At 29.6% G+C, this 24,938-nt stretch overlaps 3 protein-coding genes across 3 annotated transcripts; 1 reads left to right on the top strand and 2 right to left on the bottom strand.

The window, feature by feature from the left end:
• Positions 1 to 3,640: 3,640 nt before the first annotated feature.
• On the bottom strand, positions 3,641 to 6,396 carry LOC114182609 (abscisic acid 8'-hydroxylase 3-like). Its single transcript, XM_085671775.1, has 9 exons — positions 5,867 to 6,396; positions 5,438 to 5,756; positions 5,193 to 5,345; positions 4,819 to 5,082; positions 4,654 to 4,740; positions 4,486 to 4,564; positions 4,261 to 4,367; positions 4,060 to 4,178; positions 3,641 to 3,937 (listed from the first exon to the last, which is right to left on the bottom strand). The coding sequence occupies exons 1-9, from the start codon at positions 6,073 to 6,075 to the stop codon at positions 3,847 to 3,849; spliced, it is 1,428 nt and encodes a 475-aa protein (XP_085527901.1). The 5' UTR covers positions 6,076 to 6,396; the 3' UTR covers positions 3,641 to 3,846.
• Positions 6,397 to 8,621: 2,225 nt separating this feature from the next.
• LOC114182669 (polygalacturonase-like) lies at positions 8,622 to 10,261 on the top strand. The gene is made up of 4 exons (XM_028069582.2): positions 8,622 to 8,784; positions 8,894 to 9,205; positions 9,288 to 9,806; positions 9,909 to 10,261. Exons 1-4 carry the CDS (start codon positions 8,656 to 8,658, stop codon positions 10,146 to 10,148), a joined length of 1,200 nt encoding a protein of 399 aa, XP_027925383.2. The 5' UTR covers positions 8,622 to 8,655; the 3' UTR covers positions 10,149 to 10,261.
• A 1,761-nt stretch (positions 10,262 to 12,022) lies between these two features.
• On the bottom strand, positions 12,023 to 16,295 carry LOC114182640 (transcription factor VIP1-like). The gene is made up of 4 exons (XM_028069550.2): positions 15,473 to 16,295; positions 14,678 to 14,810; positions 13,091 to 13,175; positions 12,023 to 12,544 (listed from the first exon to the last, which is right to left on the bottom strand). The coding sequence occupies exons 1-4, from the start codon at positions 16,003 to 16,005 to the stop codon at positions 12,300 to 12,302; spliced, it is 996 nt and encodes a 331-aa protein (XP_027925351.2). The 5' UTR covers positions 16,006 to 16,295; the 3' UTR covers positions 12,023 to 12,299.
• Between the last annotated feature and the right edge of the window lie 8,643 nt (positions 16,296 to 24,938).

Here is a 24,938-nt window from a genome sequence, read left to right as displayed (position 1 = left end):
CTTCATTATACTAACATTTTCTTAGATATATAGTAGATGTTGTTATAACGAGTTCACTTCCTATAATGAATCCTTAAATATGAAATCACACTAAGCATAAAATTGACTTTACAAACTTTTATATTTGTGTTGAATGCATTAACGGAAAACATACCAAAATAACGAGATCAAAGCTATAAACACATCCCAAATTTAAAGTCTTTTTTCTTTTAAGACGAGAACGGTTACATTCTTTGAAGATAATGAGTTTGGGTGGAAGATTAAGGTTAGAGGAAGAATTGGTGACAATTCTAGATTCAATTCATACAATTGCTTTTGATGAAGCAAGTTCATAACCTCTAAGTTCTGAACTTCCACAAAAACAAATTCAAGATCCTCAAGAACCTATGCTTCATGAGCCAATATCTTTGTGGAGATCCATGAAAAAAAAAATGTCATTTCAAATGATTATGTTGTATTTCTAAAAAAAAAAAAAATGAGATCTAATGGATGTGAAAGTTAGGCTTTCATCGATTGTGTCGTGGACCCACCTTGAAACTTCAACAACAAATGTCACACGCAAACGTTCATTTTCTAACCGTTTACTTACTCTGTCAACTTGATTTTTCAACTTCATGTCTTCAATTTTCCCTTCTTGTTTTTCTCCGATTAAAATGCATTTTACCAGCTTTGAGTGAATGATCAATTTTAGCAAATACTTGATTTTTTTTTTATATAAAAAGGATGTAATCTTTTTATCAAATTTATTGATATCGACAATTTTTTGAAAAAATAAATAAATAGATAAATCATCTTTAGATAACACGATTTTAAAATAAAAAAGCAATGTCTTTTAAACACCATTTTCAAACTATCAAGAGGATGAAATTGTGTTTTAAAATTATATGTTTTAAATTTTCTTTCTAGGTTGTACTGTTTCTACCCAAAAACGACAGTATGAAATTTATGTTATTTTTAAGTTTCATGGAATTCTAAATTTATGGGATTGATTGTATTTTCTTGTAAACAGACTGATATTATATATATATATATATATATATATATATATATATATATATATATATATATATATTGCTTTCAGAAGTCGTCTCGTTATTTTTTTTTCTCTTTATATTGTTATTTCTTTCTCTTTTACAGTTCATAATTTTTTAGTTTTTTCAAATTTTTGTATAAACTTATCTTTTAATTTTAAATTACCTTTTAGTAATATAGTCGAAATTAATTTATATACTAACTCATTTGTATAAGTTTTTTTTTTTTTTTACATTTTTATCAAATAAACCTTTAATCTATATCAATTGATTTGAATATTCACAAGTCATGAAGGAAATTGTGACTGATTTGTATGATGGAAATCAGATGACTAATCTTTCTGTATTATTTTTACCATTCCTATCATAAAGGGGTTTATTCTCTTTTAGATAATATTGAAATAAATAGTAGGAAAAAAATTAACTCGTAAACTAGCAATCTGGTTAATAATACATTTAATATCGATTCTATTAAAAATAAGATTAATCTCTTAAGTGTTTTCCTATATATACTTATTAAGATGCAAATTTGAACCTAATAATAATTACACTACTCTTACACTACAACAAAATCAATAATACTGCACCAATGTTAGAAATAACAAATAAATAGTAGTTAACTAAATTAGATAGTATTTTATACAGTAAAAATCTTAAATTAAAATTAATAATAATAACTAGCAAAATTAAATTTCAATTCACAAAATTATGATAATGTTTTATTCATAATAAACAATATTTCACCTACTAATAATTTTTAATTTATAAAATGATATATATCATAGTTAATATAATAAATAATTTTTTCTTTAAAATTAATTATTATTTAATAATGTCTTTATAGAATTACTAGGAACACACGTGTGTTGTGGGTTCGTATTTTTTTATTTTTATTAAGATTAATAAAAAATATATAATTAATAATTAAAATAGTTGTTAAATATAAAAATAAAAAATAAATTAATTTACAAATAATTAATTAATAATTAGAAAATAAAATAATTAATAATAACAGTAGTTTTTAAAATAATTGAACTGTTTTTAGAATAACGATTAAAGATAAATTATTTATAAAATAATAAAATTTTAAAATAATAATTGAGGGTAAATAATAGAAGATATAGAGTTGTCAACACGCGTAACCCGGTCCAGTCCGACTTGACTCACCATGGATTGATCACTTAGTGAACCAATCCAATTCGGCTCACTTATTAGCAAGCAAAAAAAATTTGAACCCGACCCGGCCCACCACGGGTTGGTGGGTTAAACAGGTTGGCTCATGGGCTCACTTAATTAAAAAAAATACATTTTTTTATTTTTTTTCAATCAAAAATAAATTATAATTCTAATTAAAATCTAAATAAACTTCAATACACTCCAATACAAGCCAAAATCACAAAATTACAAATTATGTACGTGTTGGCTAAAAAATAACCTAATATGACCCAAGTGCAAAACCCAATTTAACAAAAAATACTATTTGCTAGTGAGCCGGGTGAGCCAACTAATGTGTCAAGCATGTTTTTCCTCTTGCACTTTTGAAAGCATGTTTTTCCTCTTGCACTTTTGAAATCTGACAAATTTATTTTGTACAAAAACTCCTTTGTGGATTATAAGTTAATTAGGATATAGTTGCATGTTAAGTTTAAAAATGTGTCAGACATGTTTTCTCCCAAATGCACCTAGAGTTGGTTTAAAAGAAGTGGGATATGATGTGGTATTGGTGTGCACGGGTGGGGTCCACCATTTTAGGTAGGGATGAAATTGTGTTTCCTCCTACTCTTTCAAAATCTATCAATTTTATTTTGTGAAAAAAAATTTTGTAAGCTACAAATTAATTGTTCTTCAGTTGCAAGATAAGTTTAAAGATGTGTCAATCAATTTTTTCTCTCACCTAGAATTGGTGGACCCAATTGGATGGGATATGGTATTGGTGCGCACACTCTACCGTTTTAATTAAGGAGTGAATTGTGTTTTCTCTTGCACTTCAAATCTGTCAAATTTATTTTGTGTAAAAACTTCTTTGTATGTTACAAGTTTATTAGTCTTTAGTTATAAGTTAAGTCTAAAAATGTTTTAGACAAATTTTTCTCAAATGCACCTAGACCTAGATTACAAACGCTAAACGACGATGATAGCAAAAGCCCTGATAGTTGACGAAGAAAAATAATAAAATGTTGACGAAAAATATGAAAGCACACGTAATGGCACAAAAGCCCCCATCTCTCGTGAGGAAAAAATCAATTTCAACCTTCGTCTCCACAAAACCCGTAATGGCACGCGTAAAGAACGGAAAAAATGAAGAACAAAACCTTGGGTTACTGCTTCCAAAGTTCAGACTAAAGAAAAAAGGTGTTTGGTTCAACGTTCTGGGTTGCAAAATAAAGAGAAGGGAAGAAATGTTTCTATTTGAAGACACGCAAAATTCATTTTGAAAGAAAATTAAAAATTGCAAATGAAAAACCATGTTTAGTGCTGGTTAAAGTGGTAAAAAAATAGAAAGATTTGGGTGTCAACAAATCGTTTTCCAAAGAACTTTTATGATGATTAAACATGGAGAGAAACAAAGTGAACATGAATTTGTAAATTTGAAAATGATCTCAATTATTTGTAGTTACTTTCCGTTATAGCTTTGCTTACATATAAAAAACGAAATGCAAATTATTCTTTGAGGATTAGTTTCTTTCCTCAGAAGTCATGAAGCATGATCTCTCTGTGAAGTAACAACAAATAGACAACGATTCTATTCCTTCACAAGATTTTTCTTTGCTGTCTCTTCTTCTGTTGCTTGTTTGTAGTTGCTACAGCAAACTTGTTACAGTGCCTCAACTATAATAGGATACTTGTTCTTTGGCATCCTTACAAGCGTTGGTTGGACAGAATTTTCATCCTCCAGAGGTCTCCACCTGATACAAAAATTCTGTTACATAAGAAAATGTAATAATTGATGTTTTGGAAAATGCAGCATTGTCCATTTTCTGTGTTCAATGTGATTCTCTTGATCATTCAGAGTCTGATAAAATCTTACTTGTATCTGTTGACAAGGTGATGGATGAAGACACAAATTTCAAGCTTGGCAAGGTTCATTCCAGGACACATACGTGGTCCACTACCAAATCCAAGAAAACTGAAAGGCCTCAAGGGTTCCTGCAATTCAATGAAAATATCAAATTTGGGGTCCTTAGAAGAACGAATTATCAGCAATGTCTCATGTCAGGAAGAAAATTACATCGAATCTTGACGGATCAAACTTTTCAGGATCTGGGAAAACTTCTGGGTCATGGTGTATGGAAACAACATCTAGGTTGATTGACCAACCTTTCTTAATTTTATAACCTGCAACATTTAACATCAACTTTGATTCTCATTCAGAGAACAAAAGTTTGAACAAACACAAACAAAGGAACACACTTTACATAGACATATGTGGCCATTTTGTATTGGCATACCGTACCATCAATTTCAAAATCCTGGGATGCCTTTCTTGAAAACCAAGGTAGTATTGTTGCTCTTCGAAGAGTTTCACTGATGACCTGAAACATGAATCATAAATAATCTCGGTGATCTGTGAAATTTGATGATCAATTAGTTACCTAAAAAGGCTAAAATTTTTGTTACTCACTTTGGCTGTGTAGGGCATGTTATTAGCCTCTGACCATGTAAGATCTGTTCCAATTTTTCTTCTGGCCACAATTTGTCTATGTTCCTCCTGCAAAATTCAGGAACTTAAATTTTAAAATCATTGAACACAGAAAGGAGAAGACTGTATAGGGTCTTCAATACTCACTCTCAATTGTTCTAAAACAATCGGATTCTCAGCAAGAAATTTAATGAGCCATGTAAGAGCAGCAGTTGTGGTATCATGGCCTGCAACCAGCAGAGTTAATATATTATCCTTCAATTGTTTATCTGTGAGTTTATTTTCATCCTCTTCTCCATCTTCTTTGCTGTGTTTCATAACTAAGGATCCTAAGAAATCCTGTTGAAAGTCTTGCCCACTTCTCCTCCGCAAAATTGTAGAATCCAACATCTCATACATCCTATCTCGAGCCTGCAGATATTCAGAGCATGCATCAGAGTGAAAGAGAGTTAAGTTATCTTAGAAATTGAATCAAAGCACCTATTTACTTCCATGTGGAAAGTTTTGAACTACTTAGTTACCTTGATGCCACGATGAAAAGCTGTTCCTGGAAGTTTAAAAGGCAATGAGGCAAATGAGGAAGAAATAATCTTAAAATTTGATCTAAACTTTTCTTGCTCCTCCCCTGAAGGCTCTAAACTCATGATCATATGCCCAATCACTTTTAAAGTAAACTGCAATATTCAAAATTTCAAACACTTAGCATGAATGTATAATATAACCAAATATGAAATTTTCCTCGTTTGAAAAGTTAGTGCAACTCAACTGTAGAAGCCTCCTCAAGAACCAGAACTTTCCTTCCTTCCCATTGATCTAATGTCTGCATTGCCTGAGTGTTGATAAAATGGAAATATTTCTTCAGTCCATCAATTGATAAAGGTTCACCAATCAGTCTTCTTATTCTTTTGTGTGCCTCCCCAGTGGTTTGCAACAAGCTGGTGGGGCCCAGAACTTGTTGGCCAGTGTAGAACAGATTCAAACTCACAATACCATCCTTGCCAGTTAACAATATCTTACTTGCTTCCCTCCCTGTCATGAAGATGGTAAACCTCCCCAAGACAAAACTCTTGAAAACCATTCCATATCTGTCATAAAATTGAAGTGACCAATGAAAAACAACATCCTTAAAATTCCTTAGCTGATACTGATGCAAAATTAAACTCAGTTCCATGTTTTGATGTTACTAAATTGTTACCTCTTTTGCCTCTTCTTCATGAAGCTAAAGATTCCCGAGGGACTTGAAAAGTCAGAGAGGAATGAGAAGCTCTCTCCCACAATTGGCCAACCAAGACTTCCAGGGATGCCTTCCATTGCTTTAGGAGAACGAGTTTGATACAACAAGAACAACACTGAAAACACTAACACTGAAAGGATCAGTGAGAGCAGCAAATTGATCACCTCCATTTTCACTTACAGTCACCACCAAATTGCAGTAGTAGGGGACAATCAAAGAAAATGCTCCTATATATACATGTATATATCTATACTATAAGCTACAGTTATTAGTTGTATCTCTCTCTGTTTTGAACACCTTTTTTCTTAGGACGTGTGTGATAGATTTTGACATGACACAAACACCAAGGAGTATGTATGTATTCATACCTATATTGGAATCAGTTAAACTGCAGGCCAATGTGTTACTTTCAAATGGTAAATCCTAAATTTTATTTTGGTATCTCAATTTTTGAAGCGGTGAATCCAACAGTTTTCTTTGGTAGAATCTCAGGGAATTCTTTGCTCTTGCTGAAGGTGTTACGATGTTGATTGCTAGGTTGACACAAACACTCCATTTAGAAATTCTCTACGTTGAAAACAAACAATATTATCAATTTGCCGTCCTTGGACTACTCATTTTTTTGGCTTGAAGTGCATAGGTATCTTCATGTTGTATTATAATAATAAGAAAAAAAAAGACTATACTTATCTGCTCCAAATTTTAGGATTCGTTGGTCAAAACAATTTTAGTGTTTTTTTTTTTTTTTTATATTCTCAAGCAAAGCTAACAGCACCCTTTATGTCCTCGCATGAGCACGTAACCCTTTGGAGAGAATCCTTGATAAATGAGACAACATAGACCATGACGCCGAATCGTGTGGAGACAGAATGTAACAACATATGAGTCCCTTCAACTAATATAATATTGGATTATAATTGTTCCTACAATCTTGAATAATCTCAGAAATAAAACAACTGGATTTGAATTTCTGGCTCAGTTCAAATAATTTTTCGATAAACTTTTAGCTAGAATAAGATGAAGACTAAAAGAGAAGATATTAAACAAATTTAAGAAAACAAAACCACAAACCATACCTTCATCCAAAAGCAAATTTCAAAAATTACAGAATTCTCGCTTTTTCTTATAACATCACTATCTCTCTTTTTCCTTCAAATTGAAAAAAAAAAGTTCTCATGTCCTAAGCTTCTCTTCTCTCTCTTTTTTAGACAAAAGTTTTCAGTTTACTCTTTGTTTTTCTCTTTGCACTTTCATTGGCAAGTTTCTTATCGTCTCACAAGCTTATTCTTCTAGTAATTCATCGTTTGTTTGTCTTTCTCTATAATGGATTCAATATCTCTTTTCCATTTTGGGTTTGGTTTATCAGTTCGGAGGGTTTGTCATGTTCTGAATTTTTCTCTATAATTTCAAATTTCTCTTGGAAGGAGATTCTCACATAAAAGATTTTGGGTTTGAAATATTTTCTTAAAAAGCCCTTTGGAATGAGAAAATCCAACAAGTGATACTCGATCTATACCTAGGATGAGTATATCGCATTCATAAAGAGTGAAAGAGGCATTCTGATTAATGGGGTGATAGCAAAGCTCATCATTGTTATAATACATGAGTATACATTGCAATACTCAAAGTGTCATTCATCTAATTTATGATCATATTTGTCACGAAAGGACTGAAAATAGACGATAGACTATATTTTGTGAGAGTCGTGATTGTGGAGACCAACATCGTAAAAGTAAACTTAGAGAAGAATATTGCAAATGTATTTAAAAAGTCTTTTTTTTTTGTCAATATCGAAATTCAAAGTTGATTAATTTTAAAATTAAGTATGTTTTTAGTCTCTGAACTTTAATTCAAAATTGGAATTTGTCCCTGGTCAAAATTTTGATAAATTTTGGTCCCTGAACTTTAAAAATGAATGAATATAGTCCTTTTAACCCAATTTTGTTAACTTTTTTTTTAAGTTTCGAACGCATTTCTCAGTAAATATTATTGAGAAATACGTTCGAAACTTAAAAAAAGTTAACAAAATTGGGTTAAAAGGACTATATTCATTCATTTTTAAAGTTTAGGGACCAAAATTTATCAAAGTTTCGACGAGGCACGAATTCCAATTTTGGACCAAAGTTCAGGAGGGACTAAAAACATACTTGACCCTTAATTTTATTAGTTATTGATTTACTATAGTTATTACATTATTGATTTAAATTATTACTTCTTTTAGTTAATTATATTTTTAAGAAATTTACATAATTTCTGAAATTTTAAAATGAAAATATGGCATAAAAATTTATTTATATGAATGATCAATAAAATCATTAAAAAAATAACAAATGTATATAAATATAAAGTAGTCCTTTTCTTAGCATATTTGATTGTTGGGAGGTTGAATTTGCACAGCATCATCGAAATAAATAGTTCATTGTTGATTGAAGTGAATATATTTTAGGTAAAAATTTTGAGTTTGCGCACAAGGTCCTAAGGTTAGAATATAGGTAAATTAACGAACTTACTATTAAAAAAATTACAAATGATGGTTCACAATAAGCCATATTTTTGTAGAATCTAAACCCCCAATTGGTAAACTCCTTAAAAAAGATTGTTCCAACGAAATCAATGTTTATAATTAGATAAAAATCTTTATATAGTATTTACAAGTTTTGGCATTGTTATACTAACTAATATTTCATCATTTATAAATACACATTTTTCCTTAATAAAGAATGTAGAGGGAAATTGCGAAGAACACCGAAATGGATTTGCAATTGAAAACGATCGCATTTGCTTTATTGATATTGCAAGTTTCTTCTTCTGTGAGAGCTCAATCTGGAGTTCTTGATATATCAAAATATGGAGGAGCCACTAATGGAGATATAAGTCAAGTAAGATTTTGAGTTTCCATAATGTAAAACATATATGTCTTTTATACAAAATTGGATGAATAAATATGATTATATCTAATTTTAGTTTTCATAATTTTAACCCTAATAGGCTATGATTAAGGCCTGGAATGATGCATGTGCATCAACAAACCCTAGCAAAATTGTGATTCCTCAAGGCACGTTCCTCTTAAAACAAACAGAATTTAAAGGGCCTTGCACGGCCCCTATTGAGGTTCAAGTTGATGGAACAATTCAAGCACCACAAGACCCAAACCAGTTCGATGGAGAAGCTCAATGGATTAAATTTACCTATGTTAATTTCTTAACCATTTCTGGTGGTGGAACCTTTGATGGTCAAGGTGCAATTGCTTGGAATCAGAATGACTGTTCACAAAATAAGATTTGCAAGAAGCTTTCCATGGTAAAAAATGTTTGCAATAATTTTCTATCTTTTTCTTTTGCATTTCAATGACACAATTAAATTTTCTTCTATTATTTCATAGAATTTTGGTTTTGGCTTCCTGAACAACACCGTCATTCGAGACATAACATCAAAAGACAGCAAAAATTTTCATGTGAACGTTTTGGGATGCAACAACATTACATTTACAAACTTCAACGCTATTGCACCTGCAAATAGTCCCAACACTGATGGAATTCACATTGGAAGATCAACTGGTGTCAACATTACTAATTCTATCTTTGCAACTGGTGATGATTGCATCTCATTGGGTGATGGTAGCAAACAAGTCAATGTCTTCAATGTGAAATGTGGACCTGGACATGGTATTAGTGTAGGAAGCTTAGGAAAATATCCAGAAGAAGAACCTGTTCAAGATTTCTCAGTAAAAAACTGCATAATAAACAACACAGATAATGGTGTCAGGATCAAGACTTGGCCTGATACTCCAGGAGCAACTACAGTCACTGGTATGCATTTTGAAAACATCGAAATGATTAATGTCAGGAACCCTATAATCATAGATCAAGAGTATTGTCCATGGAATCAATGTACCAAAGAGGTACTTCACTAAAATCACCCTTTTCAGTACAAGTTAATATATCGAAGATCACACATCCATCGACTAGAATTTACTAACAATTTTTTTCTTCTATGATTGCAGAATCCATCAAAAATTAAAATAAGCCAGGTTTCATTCAAAAATATTACTGGAACTTCGGGAACTAAAGAAGGAATTGTTTTGCTTTGTAGCAGTGGTGTACCATGTGAAGATGTGGTGCTTACTGACATAGATTTAAAATTCAATGGAACTGTTGCTTCTGCAGTACTTTCCAATGTCAAACCCATAATTCAGGGAAAATCATTATCGCTAAGTAACACTATACCAAAAGTTGAATTGTAATAACCAAATAAGTCATCCTCGTCCTAACTATAATTTCTCATAAATGTTAATTGTAACAGTGTGATTGTTGGTTCTAATTCTTTGATAAATAATGATTATCCTTTCCACACAAAGTTTTATAATTTATGCAGCCTTAATTATTGCAGGACTTTATTGTTTTTGGAGTAGAAAAAAGCACATATATATATATATATACATATATATATATATATATATATACATATATATATATATATATATATACATATATATATATATATATATATACATATATATATATATATATATATATATAATTACTTTATGTTTAATTTAAGATATGGCATTGTGTGTCTATATATGTTTAACACAAGTCCTCCAAAGCTTTTCTGCAAATGTTCACTTAAATTTGAAATAGTCCTAAAAGCTAAAACATTAAAATCACTTCATTAGAAAATGAGTTATTGGTTCAACATTGATATATTTTATCTGATCTTTTCAAATGTGATACATTTATCGAGATAATAACATCTAAGTTTTATGTTAGCTCCGATATTTTTACATGCAAAAATGAAAAACAAATCATCTAATCAAAAGCAACTAAATAAGAAAAAAAAGGAAAAAGAAAATGTACCTTGTACATGTTAGGAGTGAGAACATATCCTCCTTTTTTTTCTATAAATTGTCTTTTTTGTTGACCTATAATGATATAGGGTCATTTTGAGTCTCTGAAAGATTTTTGTTGAATATATTATGTGTGTAAAAAGTTAAATATTTAATAATATATATATGTATATATATATATATATATATATATATATATATATATATATATATATATATAATAGCCTTGATTTTAATACCAAATTTATTTAAAATAAATAGATTAAATGAATATGAATTTAAAATTATTTAAGTCAAAATATTTAAATAAATTTGATTCAATTAAATATATATGATTTTTAAAAGTTCTTTCACACCTTGGATTGTACAATTGATGGTTTGTATTTACGGTAGTGAGAACCTCTGGTAGCCTACAATAAATATTGTACTATTAATATTGTACTATTGAAAACAACAGTCTTTTAAGTCGAACATTAAATAAATAAAAAATCAGTTAAATTTAAAAATAAATAGACTTCAATCTTTTGAAAGTAATTTTAGTTTCTTAAACTTCTTCTAAATAATACTCTACATATAGCTAAATTAAAATCGTTCACATCGAAAAAACAAGCCCACAAAAAGTGTATGAGCTGACCAAAAGAAAACAAAAAAAAAACAAAAAACAAAAAGTATGAGAATTTAATGGCATTTTATATTAAACTTGTATTATTTCTTAATGAGCTTCAGAGAACTTTAAAGATATCATTTTAAAACAATACTTATCCTATGTCATCAATCAGAAAGATAGAAAAGATTCCAACTTTATTTTGCTTTCATCCCAAAATAGATTTAAAATTCAGATTAGCGTTAGCAAACACTGTTATTTATGTCAAAAAGGTTGACTAAATTGTGGGAAAAGTTATTCTGGAACTTGGATTTCATTCTTGCAAAAGTTTTGATGCACTATGATCACTTTATTTTAGTGTTTTATAAAGGAAAAAGGTAATGCTTTTAAAACAAGACCACTCATTGAAACTCCTTAAACCACAAATTCAATATTTAATGATTCAACTGAAGTTGCACTAAAGTCCAACCATGGTTAATAGTCAAGAACATTGATATTTGTTCAAAATAAATGCTAGTGTCTGTTGTCACCTAGGTCCCATTATTAGCCAGAAATTTCGGTTCAGTGTACTTTTCTTCTCAAATAGCACCATTCAATTCGCAAAATAACTTCTATTTTGGTGCTTCTAACAAATAATTGAATCACTTTTATGTATACTTCTAACATATAGCCTTCATTCACCATCTATAGTATATTATGAATCAATCTTTCTACATATTTTATGTTACCTTCATTCAACCAAGAGCTACAACACATATTTCAAAAGCTGTGCTTCTAACCTACAACTGCAGAAAGTACACATAACGGTTCTATCCTAGAACTAAAGATAAACAGCAACACTGAACTGCACAATATACCCTTCACAAGTCTCACCGGTTATACATGTATGTGCACAAGATGTTACTTGTGATGAACCAATCATTTACTGCTACAGCTGTTGTCAGCTACTTCTGCTGATTGAAGTCCATGAAGTTAGGGTGGTTCTGTCCAGAGGGAGGAGGAGGAGGAGGGTGGTTCTGTGGCTGGTGTTGTGGTTGCTGTGGTGCAGAATTACTCAACTGTTGCATCGCTAACTGGGAAGCCAACTGGTTGAATATCCCACCAAAAGAAGGGTTACCTGCTATGGCACCCAAACGAGTACTCTGTGCCCTAAGGCGCTGCAGTTCTTCTTTCAATGCTTCATTCAGATCTGCAATTACACAGTGTGCCCATGTTGGAACTCATTTCTTAAATTTGGAATAAACAAATATAAAATCTACAACTAAACGTATTTCAAGGAATTTTGTTCCGGAACTTCTATGATACACTTCAATTTGAGTTATGTTACCATGTCTAACATGTATCCATGTACGATACTTTAGGATACTTTATTGGTAATCAATGAAGTATTTAATCTATAAAGAAATAGTATTTTAATGATGACAATAATTTATAAATTTTTATGTTGACAACTTTAATACATATGATTTTCCTATCATTTTAAAAAACAAATGTATCGACGTATCAAATAATGTCATATCCGATACAGGTATTGTATCCGTGCTTCATAGCTGAACTTGAATAAAGGGTGTGAAACAAACCCATAAAAATTCATGAGACAATGTTCATACAACAAACTAGTCATGTGTATTTATCCAATTTGGTATGAAATAACTGATAAACAGGGACAGCACATGTTCATTTTTAAAGGCATGGTAAATATGAAGTGGTGTGGTAAATATGAAGTGATGCATACCTTCTCTGAGCTGTGCTTCTTGCTCTAAAGCCTCTAGACGCAGTTTGAGTTCCTTATTCTCTGCTGTCAAATCTGTGGTGTCTCTCTGCATCATATGAGAAATTGATAAGTTTTCTGCTTGTTTCTACTTTCCCTTGTGTACAAAGTAGAATTTAACTGAAATACCAAGAGAGTAATGGTATGTAGTAAAAAATAGTTTGATTGAATTCAGACAAACTTTGTTAAGCTTCAAAGGGGTTGTCAGGTTTGTTCAAGTGGAGGGGACCACTCATCATCCAAAAGTCAAATGCAAAGGCACCAATTTAAGTTTTGAATCTGTAAGGTAGTGGTAAGAGCCAAAGAAAACAGGGAAACCTAGCAGTGTCAAATACCTTGAGAATTACCAGTTTACCATATCTATATTCTAGTACAAGTAGTTTGGAAGCATCTAAACTACCACTGTAACAAACAACAACTACAACAATTAAGCCTTATCCAACTGACTCCTTAGGTAGGCTAAATGGATCAATTGATGCCTTGGGGCAGTATCAAATACCAATTTTTCATAACAACCTAGCACAATAGAAAACTTGAACCAAAGAAAAGGATGTTAACTAGGTTATGCTTATCCGAGTTAATGTTCGGTGAAGGAAGACTGCAATTGGCAGAGCTCATGAATTGAAGGCCCCCTAGCAGATTTTTACACAGTTGTTAAGTGGAAAAAATGTCCCCTCTATTATTATTATGAGCATCCATTCTACCAAAGACACATCTTCACGAATAAAATTTATGCATCATGATGTATCAGACTTTAAACATATGTTGCGTGCATCCAAAACAAAACCATACCAGAACAGCATAACTATCAGTCTTGCAGTCCTCAATTTACTTTTTACTATCACAATTCTTTTATTCTTTTTCTAACAGCTATGAATATGTTTCATTACCAAATTCTTCTTTACTTTCAACTTACTTTGTTTATCTCCGAATCAGGTATTTAAACAAGTATAAGATAAAAATGCAACTGATTTCAAAAGACATTTGAAGATACTAACAAGCAATATATCCACTGTTGAGGTTTGCTCTCTGATAATTTGGTTCTTCTGATTTAAGATATTTATGTATTAAGAGCAAAGTACAAAAGTAAATTTCCACATTCTTTCCATTTGACAAAAAACATGAAAAAAAAATCAGATGAGCATGGTGTAATTGTGAAAAGGGACTTTACTGTAGGGTAAGGGAATCACATGTAAACTTCAAAAACTGAGGGATGGTTCTGTAATGAGAACAACATGAAAGGGATGACATAGATAGTAATTTTATCTAAATTTTGCCAAACCAAGGACAATTTTGAAGATATAACAGAAAATTTAGCAAACACTTTGCATTTAAAGAAAGGGCCCTTGATAATGTGTGGGATCCATAAGCTATTGTGAGCTTGTGGCCACACAACTCAAAATCAGCATAAAGTAAAGCTAGATCGATGCTATTGTGTTGGGGGGCTCCATCAAACACTGACAAGAACAAGTTACCAAATTCATGCTTATTCATCTTATTCACCACCAAAAGTAAGAGCTTAAAACCATCACCAGAAAAGAAAGGACATACCTGAAGCATGGTAAGCTGTGCAGATAGGTTGGTTGCTTCAGTCTGAAGTGTCTGCACTTTCCTCTCCAATTCACTGGTGTAACGAATCTTCCTCTCCTTTGATCTAGCAGCAGATTGCCTGTTAGCAAGAATCCTGCAAACAAAACAACATTCCAAATCCATACCATCAGTGCATCAAACTAATCATTTTCTCCCAGTTTTCCACAATCCACACAACCCTTAACAAAACTTTTTTAATATAGTAAGAAAAAAATAAGATAAAGAATCCTGCAATTCCTATTTCCTCACCACCTAATTATCCAGCAGAAAATTGTGCATTACAAAAAAAGGCAAGAATAACAACTTAATAAAAAATATGACAACACCACTGCATCAATCAGATAGCCTATTGATAAAAATCCTGCAAACACATAAAACATTCTAAAACCAAAATCAGTGCATCTAACCATGATTTCTTAACCAGTTTCCTCACAATCTAAAACACCCCTTTATGATAATAATAACACGGTTTTCATAGCCACCATAAGTCTTGACTCTTCAGTAGGACCTCATATGTCCACAAGTTTCAATCCTTTAAATAAGACTAATGATCAGTGCAGGATTTAGTGGCACTTCTTGCAGCACCCCAAATTAATAAAACTTCATATAATTTGTAACCATATTATTTTCAGCAAAAAACAACGTATGCGAAACTATCAAATAAAAGAAATACATAACAAAAAAAAGAATGAAATTGCGCTTAAACTTATTACTATAAAGACACCAAGAACACAAGAATGAAAAAAGAAAACGAACCTCTTAGCTCTTTTGGGATCAATAAGAGCGAGTTCAGCTAGTTTATCAGGCGCCATAGCTTTCTTCACGCCATCTATCATCATCGCCGAGTCCGCCTCAAACGACGTCGTCGAGGACCCGTCCATGGAGTTGCTGTGCCGGTGGTGCCCCATCCTCCGCTCACCGCCACCCTTCCCTCCGCCACCCCTCTCCTCGCCGCCGCCGAACCCGATCCCGTCAAAGAAATCGGAGCCCACCGACAGACTCCTCAGGTGCCCGCCGGCGACCGCCCCCGCCGGCCTCGGCCTTCCGCCGGACTCGTCGGAATCTACCGCAATCGGCACCGCGCCGGAGGCCCCCGGCGAGGGCAGAGGGAGCGGCGAGGGGAGCGTGGAGATGTCGAGGTCAGAGGCGTCGAAGAGGAGCAGGTCGTCGAAGTTCGCGGCGAAGCGGAACGACGTGTCGGAGTGGGAGCGACGGTGGTGGGACCCACGCTCCGGCATGCGTTCAAGGTCCACCGTCGCCGGCGGCTTTCCGACGAACTTCGGGTCCATCGAAGTAAGAATAAAAATCCAATCTTTCTTTCTCTTCTTTCTTTTTTTTCTTGGATTGTTGTTTGTTCTTGTTGTTGTTGGTTCTGGTGATGGTGAAGAGAGAGAAAGAAGAAGAGGGTTGTTCAGGTGGTTGTTGGGTTGTGGTTGTGTGTGAGTTTGCTGAGGAACAAGTGGAAGCAGACAAGAAATTGACTTTAGTGAGCAAAAGTTGAGGAAGTTGTGTTAAGGCAGTGGTCTCAAAGAGCATCATTAGTGTTGGGATTAGAGATATCTGACGGCAATGTTCATTGGTGGCATAACTAGAGTTGACACCATTTTCAATTTGGATTTTAATGGAAACAACAGTTTAGTAGTGGAATCTATTCACTAAATACTCTTATTAATTACCTTAGTTTTCTAGTTTTCAATCAATTGTTATTAATGTGAGAAAAAATTTTACTGCTTTGTTTTCAATCAATCATATTTTGTGTGGTATTCAAAGTTTTCATAATAAAATTAAGAAACACTATAATGAATTTGTGGAAATTAGCTTGCTAAAAGAGTCAAGAGGAAGAATTCCTTGTCTTTTCTGAACTAACTAGTCAAAAGTGGCCCCATTATATAATTTTTATATTAAATGTAAAAGTTAGGAAAAAAAATAAAAAACATATTTTTTTAAAGTAAAACAAGCTTAACAGAAACTTTTCCTTTTAATATACTGTTTTTTTTTAGCTATTTAAATAATCTATTCTATTTAAATTTACTTAAGATAGAAAGTAGTTATTTACAATGTGATTTCTTACCTAACTTTATCAAATTTTCGAAAATTTACAAAATTACTTATAGTCTTCAGTTGATTTGTTTTTTTTTTTGTTTACTTTTTCTTAGAATGATTTGAATTTCACACATAGATTTCTATCATTAGATTTATCGATATCAAAATTATAGAAAATAGTTATACTCTGAAAATTACTAAAAATTAAAAATGATACATAGAAATTCAGATTATTTTGAAAACAAATGTTAAGTAAAAAGATAATTAATGAATAAACAATTTATTGCAGTAAAATTTGAAACACGTTGATAAACTAAGGTGAGAAATGTGTGCTGTACATAACCGATTTTTTACCTATAAATAATACATGGTATATTTAAGTAAATAAAAAATAAGAATAGATTATTTGGCAAATAAAAAATAGTATATTAAAAATAAAGCAACATATGAATTTTGTTCTTTTAAATATATTTTTCATTAATTGTTCACTTTTTTTATTCGTTGTATAAACATCTTGTCATGGCTTCACAATCAGGGAGAAATAATATAGCATTCATTGATAGATTGAAAAAAGGTGGAGAGATAGAGAAAAGTAGTACAAAAGTTAATAGGAACAATTTTTTTGAACCGTATAAATTTGGTTTTCTCATGATCAAATGGATTGAATTAATGAAGTGTTGGACCTCTTAATCACTCGGTTTATCATTCAACCAAAACATTTCAATCACTTCATTACTATCTTGATTACTAAGAAAAATATATACTTTTATATTGTTTAAGAAAAACTAAAATATCAAGAGACATGTATATAGTTAAACGTGTAAAAAATATAATTTTCAACTATAAAGAGAATATTTTTTTATGATTTTAGATTTAGTGAAACAAGTCCATTAAAGTTCATCAACAAACTTCGAAGGTGCCAATGGTGGATGAGGAAATCTACCATCACCACCGCTAGTGAACCAAGTCTGATAAGAAAATATCTGAAGAACTTTGGGTGACTAAAAATGGAAAAAAAGTTTTATTTTTTTATTTTGAATATTTTTTTCCTTCTTTTTTCTCTTCTGTGGTTGTTGATGTTGAAGGGAGGGATAGAAGAAATCTTATTCCTATCGAACTAGATTGAAATGAATGTTTGAAGGGACAATGTCATGATAGAAAATACGAAGATGTACAAATAAAACATGGGAAAAAGAAGGTTAAAAATGCATAGTTCATGAATTTAATGATGGTGGGTCTTGCAGAAAGGTGGAGGCGATATCTATTATAAGCTTTGTCGTCTCAATATCTTTTAAGGAATGGAGGGCAATGGGTCTATTGGTCCTTGTCATAATAACAACAGAACAAATTTTATTCAAACTAATAGCAAGTATTTGGTCATGTTTCTTGTTACATCAAAATATGTTTTGAGTTTTATTATAAGAAAAATCATAGGGTAAAACATGATTTCAGTAAAATAAGTAAGAAATAGTTTTAATATAATAAGTTTATATTTGTTATTTTTCTTTTTAGCAATTATATTAATATGCATGTGGAAATGAATGGTATGTACCTTGACTTTCGTTATATAAAAAGTAACTACAATAAATATGATTTAGTTTATTCTTGTATTTGTTATATATTATTGAAAGAAATAAATGAGTTTTGTTATTGTCTGAAACGAAGATATTGAAATGACGGTAAAAGAAAAAGGGAAAAGCTTGGAATCCTAGTGTGAAATATATTCATGGAAGTTAAGACTGAAGTAATTGTGTTCGTGAATGCTAACAACGAAAGATAAAAGAGGAATTTGCTCATGTATAGAAATAAGTAAATAAACTTTTGTTGTTAGCTTTTGTGTCTCATTTATTGTTGTTTGAGTATAGTTCTTTTGTCTCCTACTTTGGGTTAGGACTGGACTGGAGTATGGTAAAGTCGTCCAACAATTTTTAATTTATGTTATTTTGTATTTGAAGGAGGATCACTTTCTTTTAATTTGTGTTATTTGGGGATTTTTTTTTTTAATAATTATCAATAATTATATTAAATTGTTTGTTTATATATATATATATATATATATATATATATATATATATATATATATATATATATATATATATATATATATATATATATATATATATGTCACCAAAAAGTTATGGCCACAATTATTTTGGCTATTTGACTTCGTTTTAAGACCTAATACATATCCCGTTGAGGTGAAAAATGGTGACCTTCCTGTTTTGATTTATAATCAAGACATATTTACTCTTTATTGCCTCGATTTCGAAACAATTGAAGCCTAAAATGGATTAAAAATTAAAAAAAAAAGAATGGTGTTTTTGTTTTGGTTTTGGCTGCAACTGAGACAGAAATATGAGACTTATTGTCTCGGTTCTAGAACAACTGAGACATGATGGACAATAAAAAAAATTAAATAGTATTATCTTATTTTGTTGGTTCTGATATGAACTGAGACATAATATTCTTTTTTACATCAGTTTTGGTAACAACCGATGCATAAAGTGGGTGTTTTTTTATTTTAATCCAGATTTTGTTTCTTTAAAATCCTACACATTAAACTTGCAAATTAAAATAACTAGAACCAGCCAAATACAAAATATTATACTGTTCAAAGTAAAATAAGGCAAAATACTAAATATATTATTCATTACAATCATATCCTACCATAAATAAATGAACTAAATATTATTGTACATTTGTATAATATACTTGACACAAATTATCCTTAAATATTTAATGGACTTCTAAGGGATTGGTGTAGTGGTGTAAAATTTCTGCACATAAAGACAATAATTTTAATTAGTATATAAACTAAGACAAAATTACAGATAAGTATTTGATATAATGAAATTATTACCATTTTTCAAGTACTCATGATATGAGCACGAACAATGGTTGATATCCAGTGGCGGATGTTTTGAGGGGCAGGGACCTCCTCCCATTTTTTTTTTAATTTTTTTATATTATATGTAATTTAGAAAATTTTAATATTCTTTAAAAAATTTAAATGATATGTAGTTTATATTAAAAAAAATATATGATTATTAAATTAGGTATTCTTTTTAATTTTTTATAAAGTATAACATTTAATAATAATAATAATAAATGATAAAACATAAATCAAATATAATAAAAATTAAAAATATTTATTAAGATACATTCTTTTTTATTATCTTTTTGAAAGATTTATCTCTTATTTTCACATGTTTTTTTTCACTTTTAAAAAAAAAGTTAGATACAAACTTATTATTTTTTTCTTTTAATTTTATTATAATTGAAGAAAAAAAAGAAATTCTCATATCTTACTTCATCCTGAAATATTTGTTTAATAGTTAGTATATAGAAGTAAAAGTAATGTATGATGTGTTTTTTCATAACCGATTTTGAATTGTGACTTTATTATCATAGATTTTTTTTAGGAATTCTCATTTTTTTATTAGATTGTAATAACTTATTTTTTGATTTTAATCATTTTTAGGAACTCTCAATCTTTTATTAGGTTGTGATAAATATTAATGAAGAATAAGATAATAGATTCATTGTTTTAAAGTGATAAAAGGAAAGCTACATGTGAAGATGAAAACAAGACTAATTCAATTTTTTACATATTCTGAAACATAATACTAATGATCATATTGTTCAATTAGAAGATCCTTTTCTTAAAGTTCAACGAGTTACATGAGAAATTTCCATTAATTATTTAGAAAGGTTTTCATATTTATATTAAAAGAAATAGCTGAAAATTTTAGTTTTTATTTAATTATTGATGAATTCAAGAATATGAAAAAATAATACTTTAGATATGTGTGATTTGTTTTGTAGTTACGGTTATATTAAATTATGTATTAAGTTTTATTATATAGTGACAATAATTAAAAATATAAATTTTGAGTACATTTTTTGGCTCCCCCAATATTATCGGGCAAGATCCGCCACTGTTGATATCCATGGCATTACATAGTAACTGCACTCATATGAGTCGGTTTGTTTATTACACTACAATAAATGCACAATTATAAATAATTAAGGAAGAAAATAAATCTAACAATTATAATATTGTAAACCAAAATACCAAACCTGGAGGACCAACCATCTAAACCTTTTGCCTTAGTAGTTAATTTTCCTAACAACATGTTATGTCCAGTAATTGAACTATGAAAAAAGTAATGTTTTAGGATACAATTATATAAGAAAGAAAGTTCATAAAATTGAGATTCTTACATATCTATTACTTGTGTGAGATGGTTAGGGGGAGGCCCGTGCAAGGAACAAAGTCACACAACGATGTTGTCCTTCATGGAAACCACAAGTAACTATGACGCCTGAATTCAAAACAAAATTCATTGTTATACCTTAGAATAACAGATTATAATTACAAGTCAACAAACTACACTTACTAGCAACATAGGGGACAAAATATATTTTCTTCCCTCGTTCAAAGCATTTGGTGATGTATGCTTGAACATCATAAAACTTATTGCATTCATGAGTGAGTTAGGGGTCATCACTCAACCCCATATTGTTACTGACACCAAACATATACCTGGACAAAAATAGTTATTTAACATAAGTAACTAGATAAATCAACTAAACATAAATAATGGTTTAGATGCTTACATCATCCATAATTGAATGATAGTAATATTTAGTTCTTATGTCTCTGACACAAGTTTTAAGACATCTTGCTTATGCAAGTACAATGGGATGTCATTGTTTCTCGCAAATACATCATAATCCCATGGAACCATCATTGGCTCATCACTTATGATGTTAGCAAGCTGGTATAATGCACCAAGAAAATCGTCCAAAGATATTAAAATTTTCATAGGTTCAGGATTTTCCACTTCATCCAACTATTATTACATGGAAAAAATAATTTGATTGTGAACATGCATACACTTTTATTTACGTCAAACTCGTAAATTGATATTTAGGAAGATTATAGGAACTAACTTGTCTAAAAATATACATAACTTAGTCTAAAAACATGAATAACTTCTTTGTAACTCTAAAGTAGCTTCTAATTCAAGCAAATAATTTATTCAAAATCTAAAAAACTAAAAAAAAAATTCAAACATAACAAATTTCAATACAAACTAGACTAAGTTAGGATAATTAGTTTTCTAAACTAACTTCACCAAAATTTATGAAAAATCCAAAATAAGAAGAAGAAAACAAATTATCTTTAACATAAATAAAAAGTTACTATATGTTTGAAAAATTGATCGATTGAAAATGACTCCCAACTCCCAAACTACTCCAAGGTATGATCAAAGTTTGAAAAAAAAAAAAAAGACTAGAGAAAAGAAATTAATGAGAGGGTAGGGGAAAATTCTTTTAAAGAGAGCATGACATTAAAAAATGGAGAAACACTACAAAAGGAATAAATTTTTAGTAGTGGAGTCTTTGTTTTGGTTATATTTAACCGTTTAAAGAATATTGTCTTTGTTATAATATTTTAACTACAACAATATTTATATATTATTTTAATATTTTAACTTTTATTAAGGTGAAATTTGAATATTTATGAATCTATTGAGCTATACGGAGAATGGGTGAAATAATAGATTCACTAAACAACAAACTTTAATAGGTGATAAATGCTCAATTAAGTGAAAAATTAGATGAGTTTTCGGTACTTATCTAGCTTAGATAGTTAATAACTATCACAATAGAGATCGTGATGGAACGATGAGTCAACAAGAAAAATTACTTAAAAAAAGAGTTTTGAAGTTGCTATTATAGTTTATTTTAAAAAAATTATGAAAAAACATAAAGATTAAGGTGATGTCTACAAAAACTGAATTTGGATTCGAGAGTTAGTTACGCATAGAAAATGTATTAACATCCTACAACGCTAATTCGAAAACGAAAACTTTAATTAAATACATGAAAAGAAATAGGGCTTTTCTAAATATTTATTTTTCCAAATAAAAGAAAATAACTATTCAAAATAACTAATAAATAAAACATTTTTGGAACCTTTATTTGAATTTAACAATCGACTTTTATCCTATGTATCCTCGTAAAGGATTACATAATTCTATAAAAAAGAACAATTTGTGTGAAACCATAAATATTTGATTTTGAAAATATTTAATTTTAGGGTTTTGGAATTATTGAAAAAAAAAATACTAGAATGACGCCTTTAATCACACGAGTGTAATCGTACGTTTATTTTGAAGAAATAAGACATCATGGACAGGCATATAAATATCCAAAAGAAAAGCCTCATTTTAGAAATCTTAAAAAAAAAATTTAAATAGACACAAGAGTAAGATGACGCGACACGTGCGGTCATACATCTAGTGACGGACCTTAGAGTCCGCTGGGCCATACTCCCAAGATTTTTTAAATTTTTTTAAAAGTATTTTTAAAATTTTCTTGAAAGTATTTTTAAAATTTTTTAGATTTATTTTTATTTTTTTATAAAATATATTATTTAATATAAATAAAAAATAATAAAATTTATTTAGATATTTTTTTTCTTTCTCTCATTTTAAGTTTCACGTATTGTATTTATTTATTATTCTTATATATCTTTTTTTGTTTTTTTTTTGTTTTAAAAAAGAGATAATAAGTTATACTTAGATTCATTTTCTTGCTCTTAGTTTTCATCATTCTCTTTTAAAATAAAAGAGACAACTTTCTTCTTTCTCTTGATAAAAAAATATTAGTTTGATATTTAATTTTTTTCATTTTATGAGCTTTTTGTATATTTGTTTTTTTATGAATATAAGAAGAGAAGTTATGTACTATATGTTTTTTATAACCATTTTTTAAATGTGACTTGATTATAATATTTTTCTTTTAGTAATTACATCTCTCAATTTTTTATTAAATTTTGATAAATTATTTTTTAGTCTTCAATTTTTTAAATAAGTATATTGATGAAAGATAAAATAATAGATTCATGTTTTTTAAGTCATAAAAAGGAAGATACCCTTGAAGATAAAAGCAATACAAATTTACTTCTTCACCTAGTTTCAAGCATGATACTAGAGATTCAATTGTTGAATTAGAGAACCATTTATTAATATTCAAAAAATTATAAATGAGAAGTTTCATATTAATTGTTTTGAATTATAGGCGGAATGTTTCATATTAATTCTTTGAAACTTATTATAAGAAAACGTTATCAAATATGAAAATATTCAGGAAAAAAAATGTAATTAGAAAAACTTATTTAAAATGAGTTTCATACAAATACAATTTTAAAACTATAATTTTTTTAAGGAAAAACATACAAGAATTTCAATACTAAATCATGTATACTTTTGTTATCTTAGTAATAATAATTAAGGTATAATTACTCGTATAGTACCCAATTTGAGGCTAGTGTGTCAAATAGGTACCCGGATTAAAAAAAATGTCAATTGCATCCCAACTTTTAAAAAAGTGCTTCAATTAGGTCCCTTTTAAACGAAGTTGACTAACGCCATTAATGACATGCCACGTGTCAGTTTGTGGTTTTTTTTATTCTTTTTTAATTTTTTTAATTTTTTTTAAATTTTTTGAAAAAAAAATGTCATGTGTCAGGTCCCTGTGTGTGACACGTGACATTGTCAATGTCACGTTTTAGTATCACTATCAGATGTCATTGTGCTGATTTCGATTTAGTTCTCATATATGTTTTTTGTTTCAATTTAGTACCTATTTATGTGTATCTGATTTAATTTTGACATAATTTTTTTTAATAATTAAAATTCATTTTTTATAAAATTAAAAGTAATTAAGTATAAAATTTTTACAAAAATTAAGTATTTGATATTTATATTAAAATTTAGTGGTAAAAGTCATTTTATTAAGTCATTTTTAATAATAAAAAAAATCAGTATAACATTCATACAAATAGAAATTTTGATTTATAATTAGTAAGAGATAATATTGTTCTATTTTAGAAAAAAATTAACAACACATGAGTACTTAATAAAAAAGTAATTAATAAAGTAATATTTTAAAAAGTCGTTTTTAATAAAAAAATATTAGTATAGCATTTATACAAATAATAAATTTGGTCTGAAATTGAGATAAACAATATGAATATTAGTACTTAATTTTGAAAAAAATATTTATACTTAGTTATTTTTAATCTTATAAAAAATGGATTACAAAAATATTTTAATTATTAAAAAAAATTGGGACAAAATTGAATCAGATACACATAATTAGGTAC

The sequence above is a fragment of the Vigna unguiculata genome, chromosome 4 (genome assembly GCF_037176805.1).
Source record: "Vigna unguiculata cultivar grain cowpea cultivar isolate G323 ecotype 2 chromosome 4, ASM3717680v1, whole genome shotgun sequence".
NCBI classification, from domain to species: domain Eukaryota; kingdom Viridiplantae; phylum Streptophyta; class Magnoliopsida; order Fabales; family Fabaceae; genus Vigna; species Vigna unguiculata.
The sequence above is the reverse complement of the archived record's forward strand: the minus strand, read 5'-3'. Positions and strand labels throughout refer to the sequence as shown.

Excerpts from the sequence above, each read along its gene's own strand:
- LOC114182609 (XM_085671775.1), bottom strand. The coding sequence starts at position 6,075 with ATGGAGGTGATCAATTTGCTGCTCTCACTGATCCTTTCAGTGTTAGTG. Across the intron at positions 5,346-5,437 it reads TTCTTGAGGAGGCTTCTACA|TTTACTTTAAAAGTGATTGG; the intron begins GTTGAGTTGCAC and ends TGAATATTGCAG. Across the intron at positions 5,083-5,192 it reads CTTTTCATCGTGGCATCAAG|GCTCGAGATAGGATGTATGA; the intron begins GTAACTAAGTAG and ends GAATATCTGCAG.
- LOC114182669 (XM_028069582.2), top strand. The coding sequence starts at position 8,656 with ATGGATTTGCAATTGAAAACGATCGCATTTGCTTTATTGATATTGCAA. Across the intron at positions 9,206-9,287 it reads TTTGCAAGAAGCTTTCCATG|AATTTTGGTTTTGGCTTCCT; the intron begins GTAAAAAATGTT and ends ATTATTTCATAG. Across the intron at positions 9,807-9,908 it reads GGAATCAATGTACCAAAGAG|AATCCATCAAAAATTAAAAT; the intron begins GTACTTCACTAA and ends CTATGATTGCAG.
- LOC114182640 (XM_028069550.2), bottom strand. The coding sequence starts at position 16,005 with ATGGACCCGAAGTTCGTCGGAAAGCCGCCGGCGACGGTGGACCTTGAA. Across the intron at positions 14,811-15,472 it reads GATCCCAAAAGAGCTAAGAG|GATTCTTGCTAACAGGCAAT; the intron begins GTTCGTTTTCTT and ends TTTTGTTTGCAG. Across the intron at positions 12,545-13,090 it reads AGAAGCACAGCTCAGAGAAG|ATCTGAATGAAGCATTGAAA; the intron begins GTATGCATCACT and ends GTGTAATTGCAG.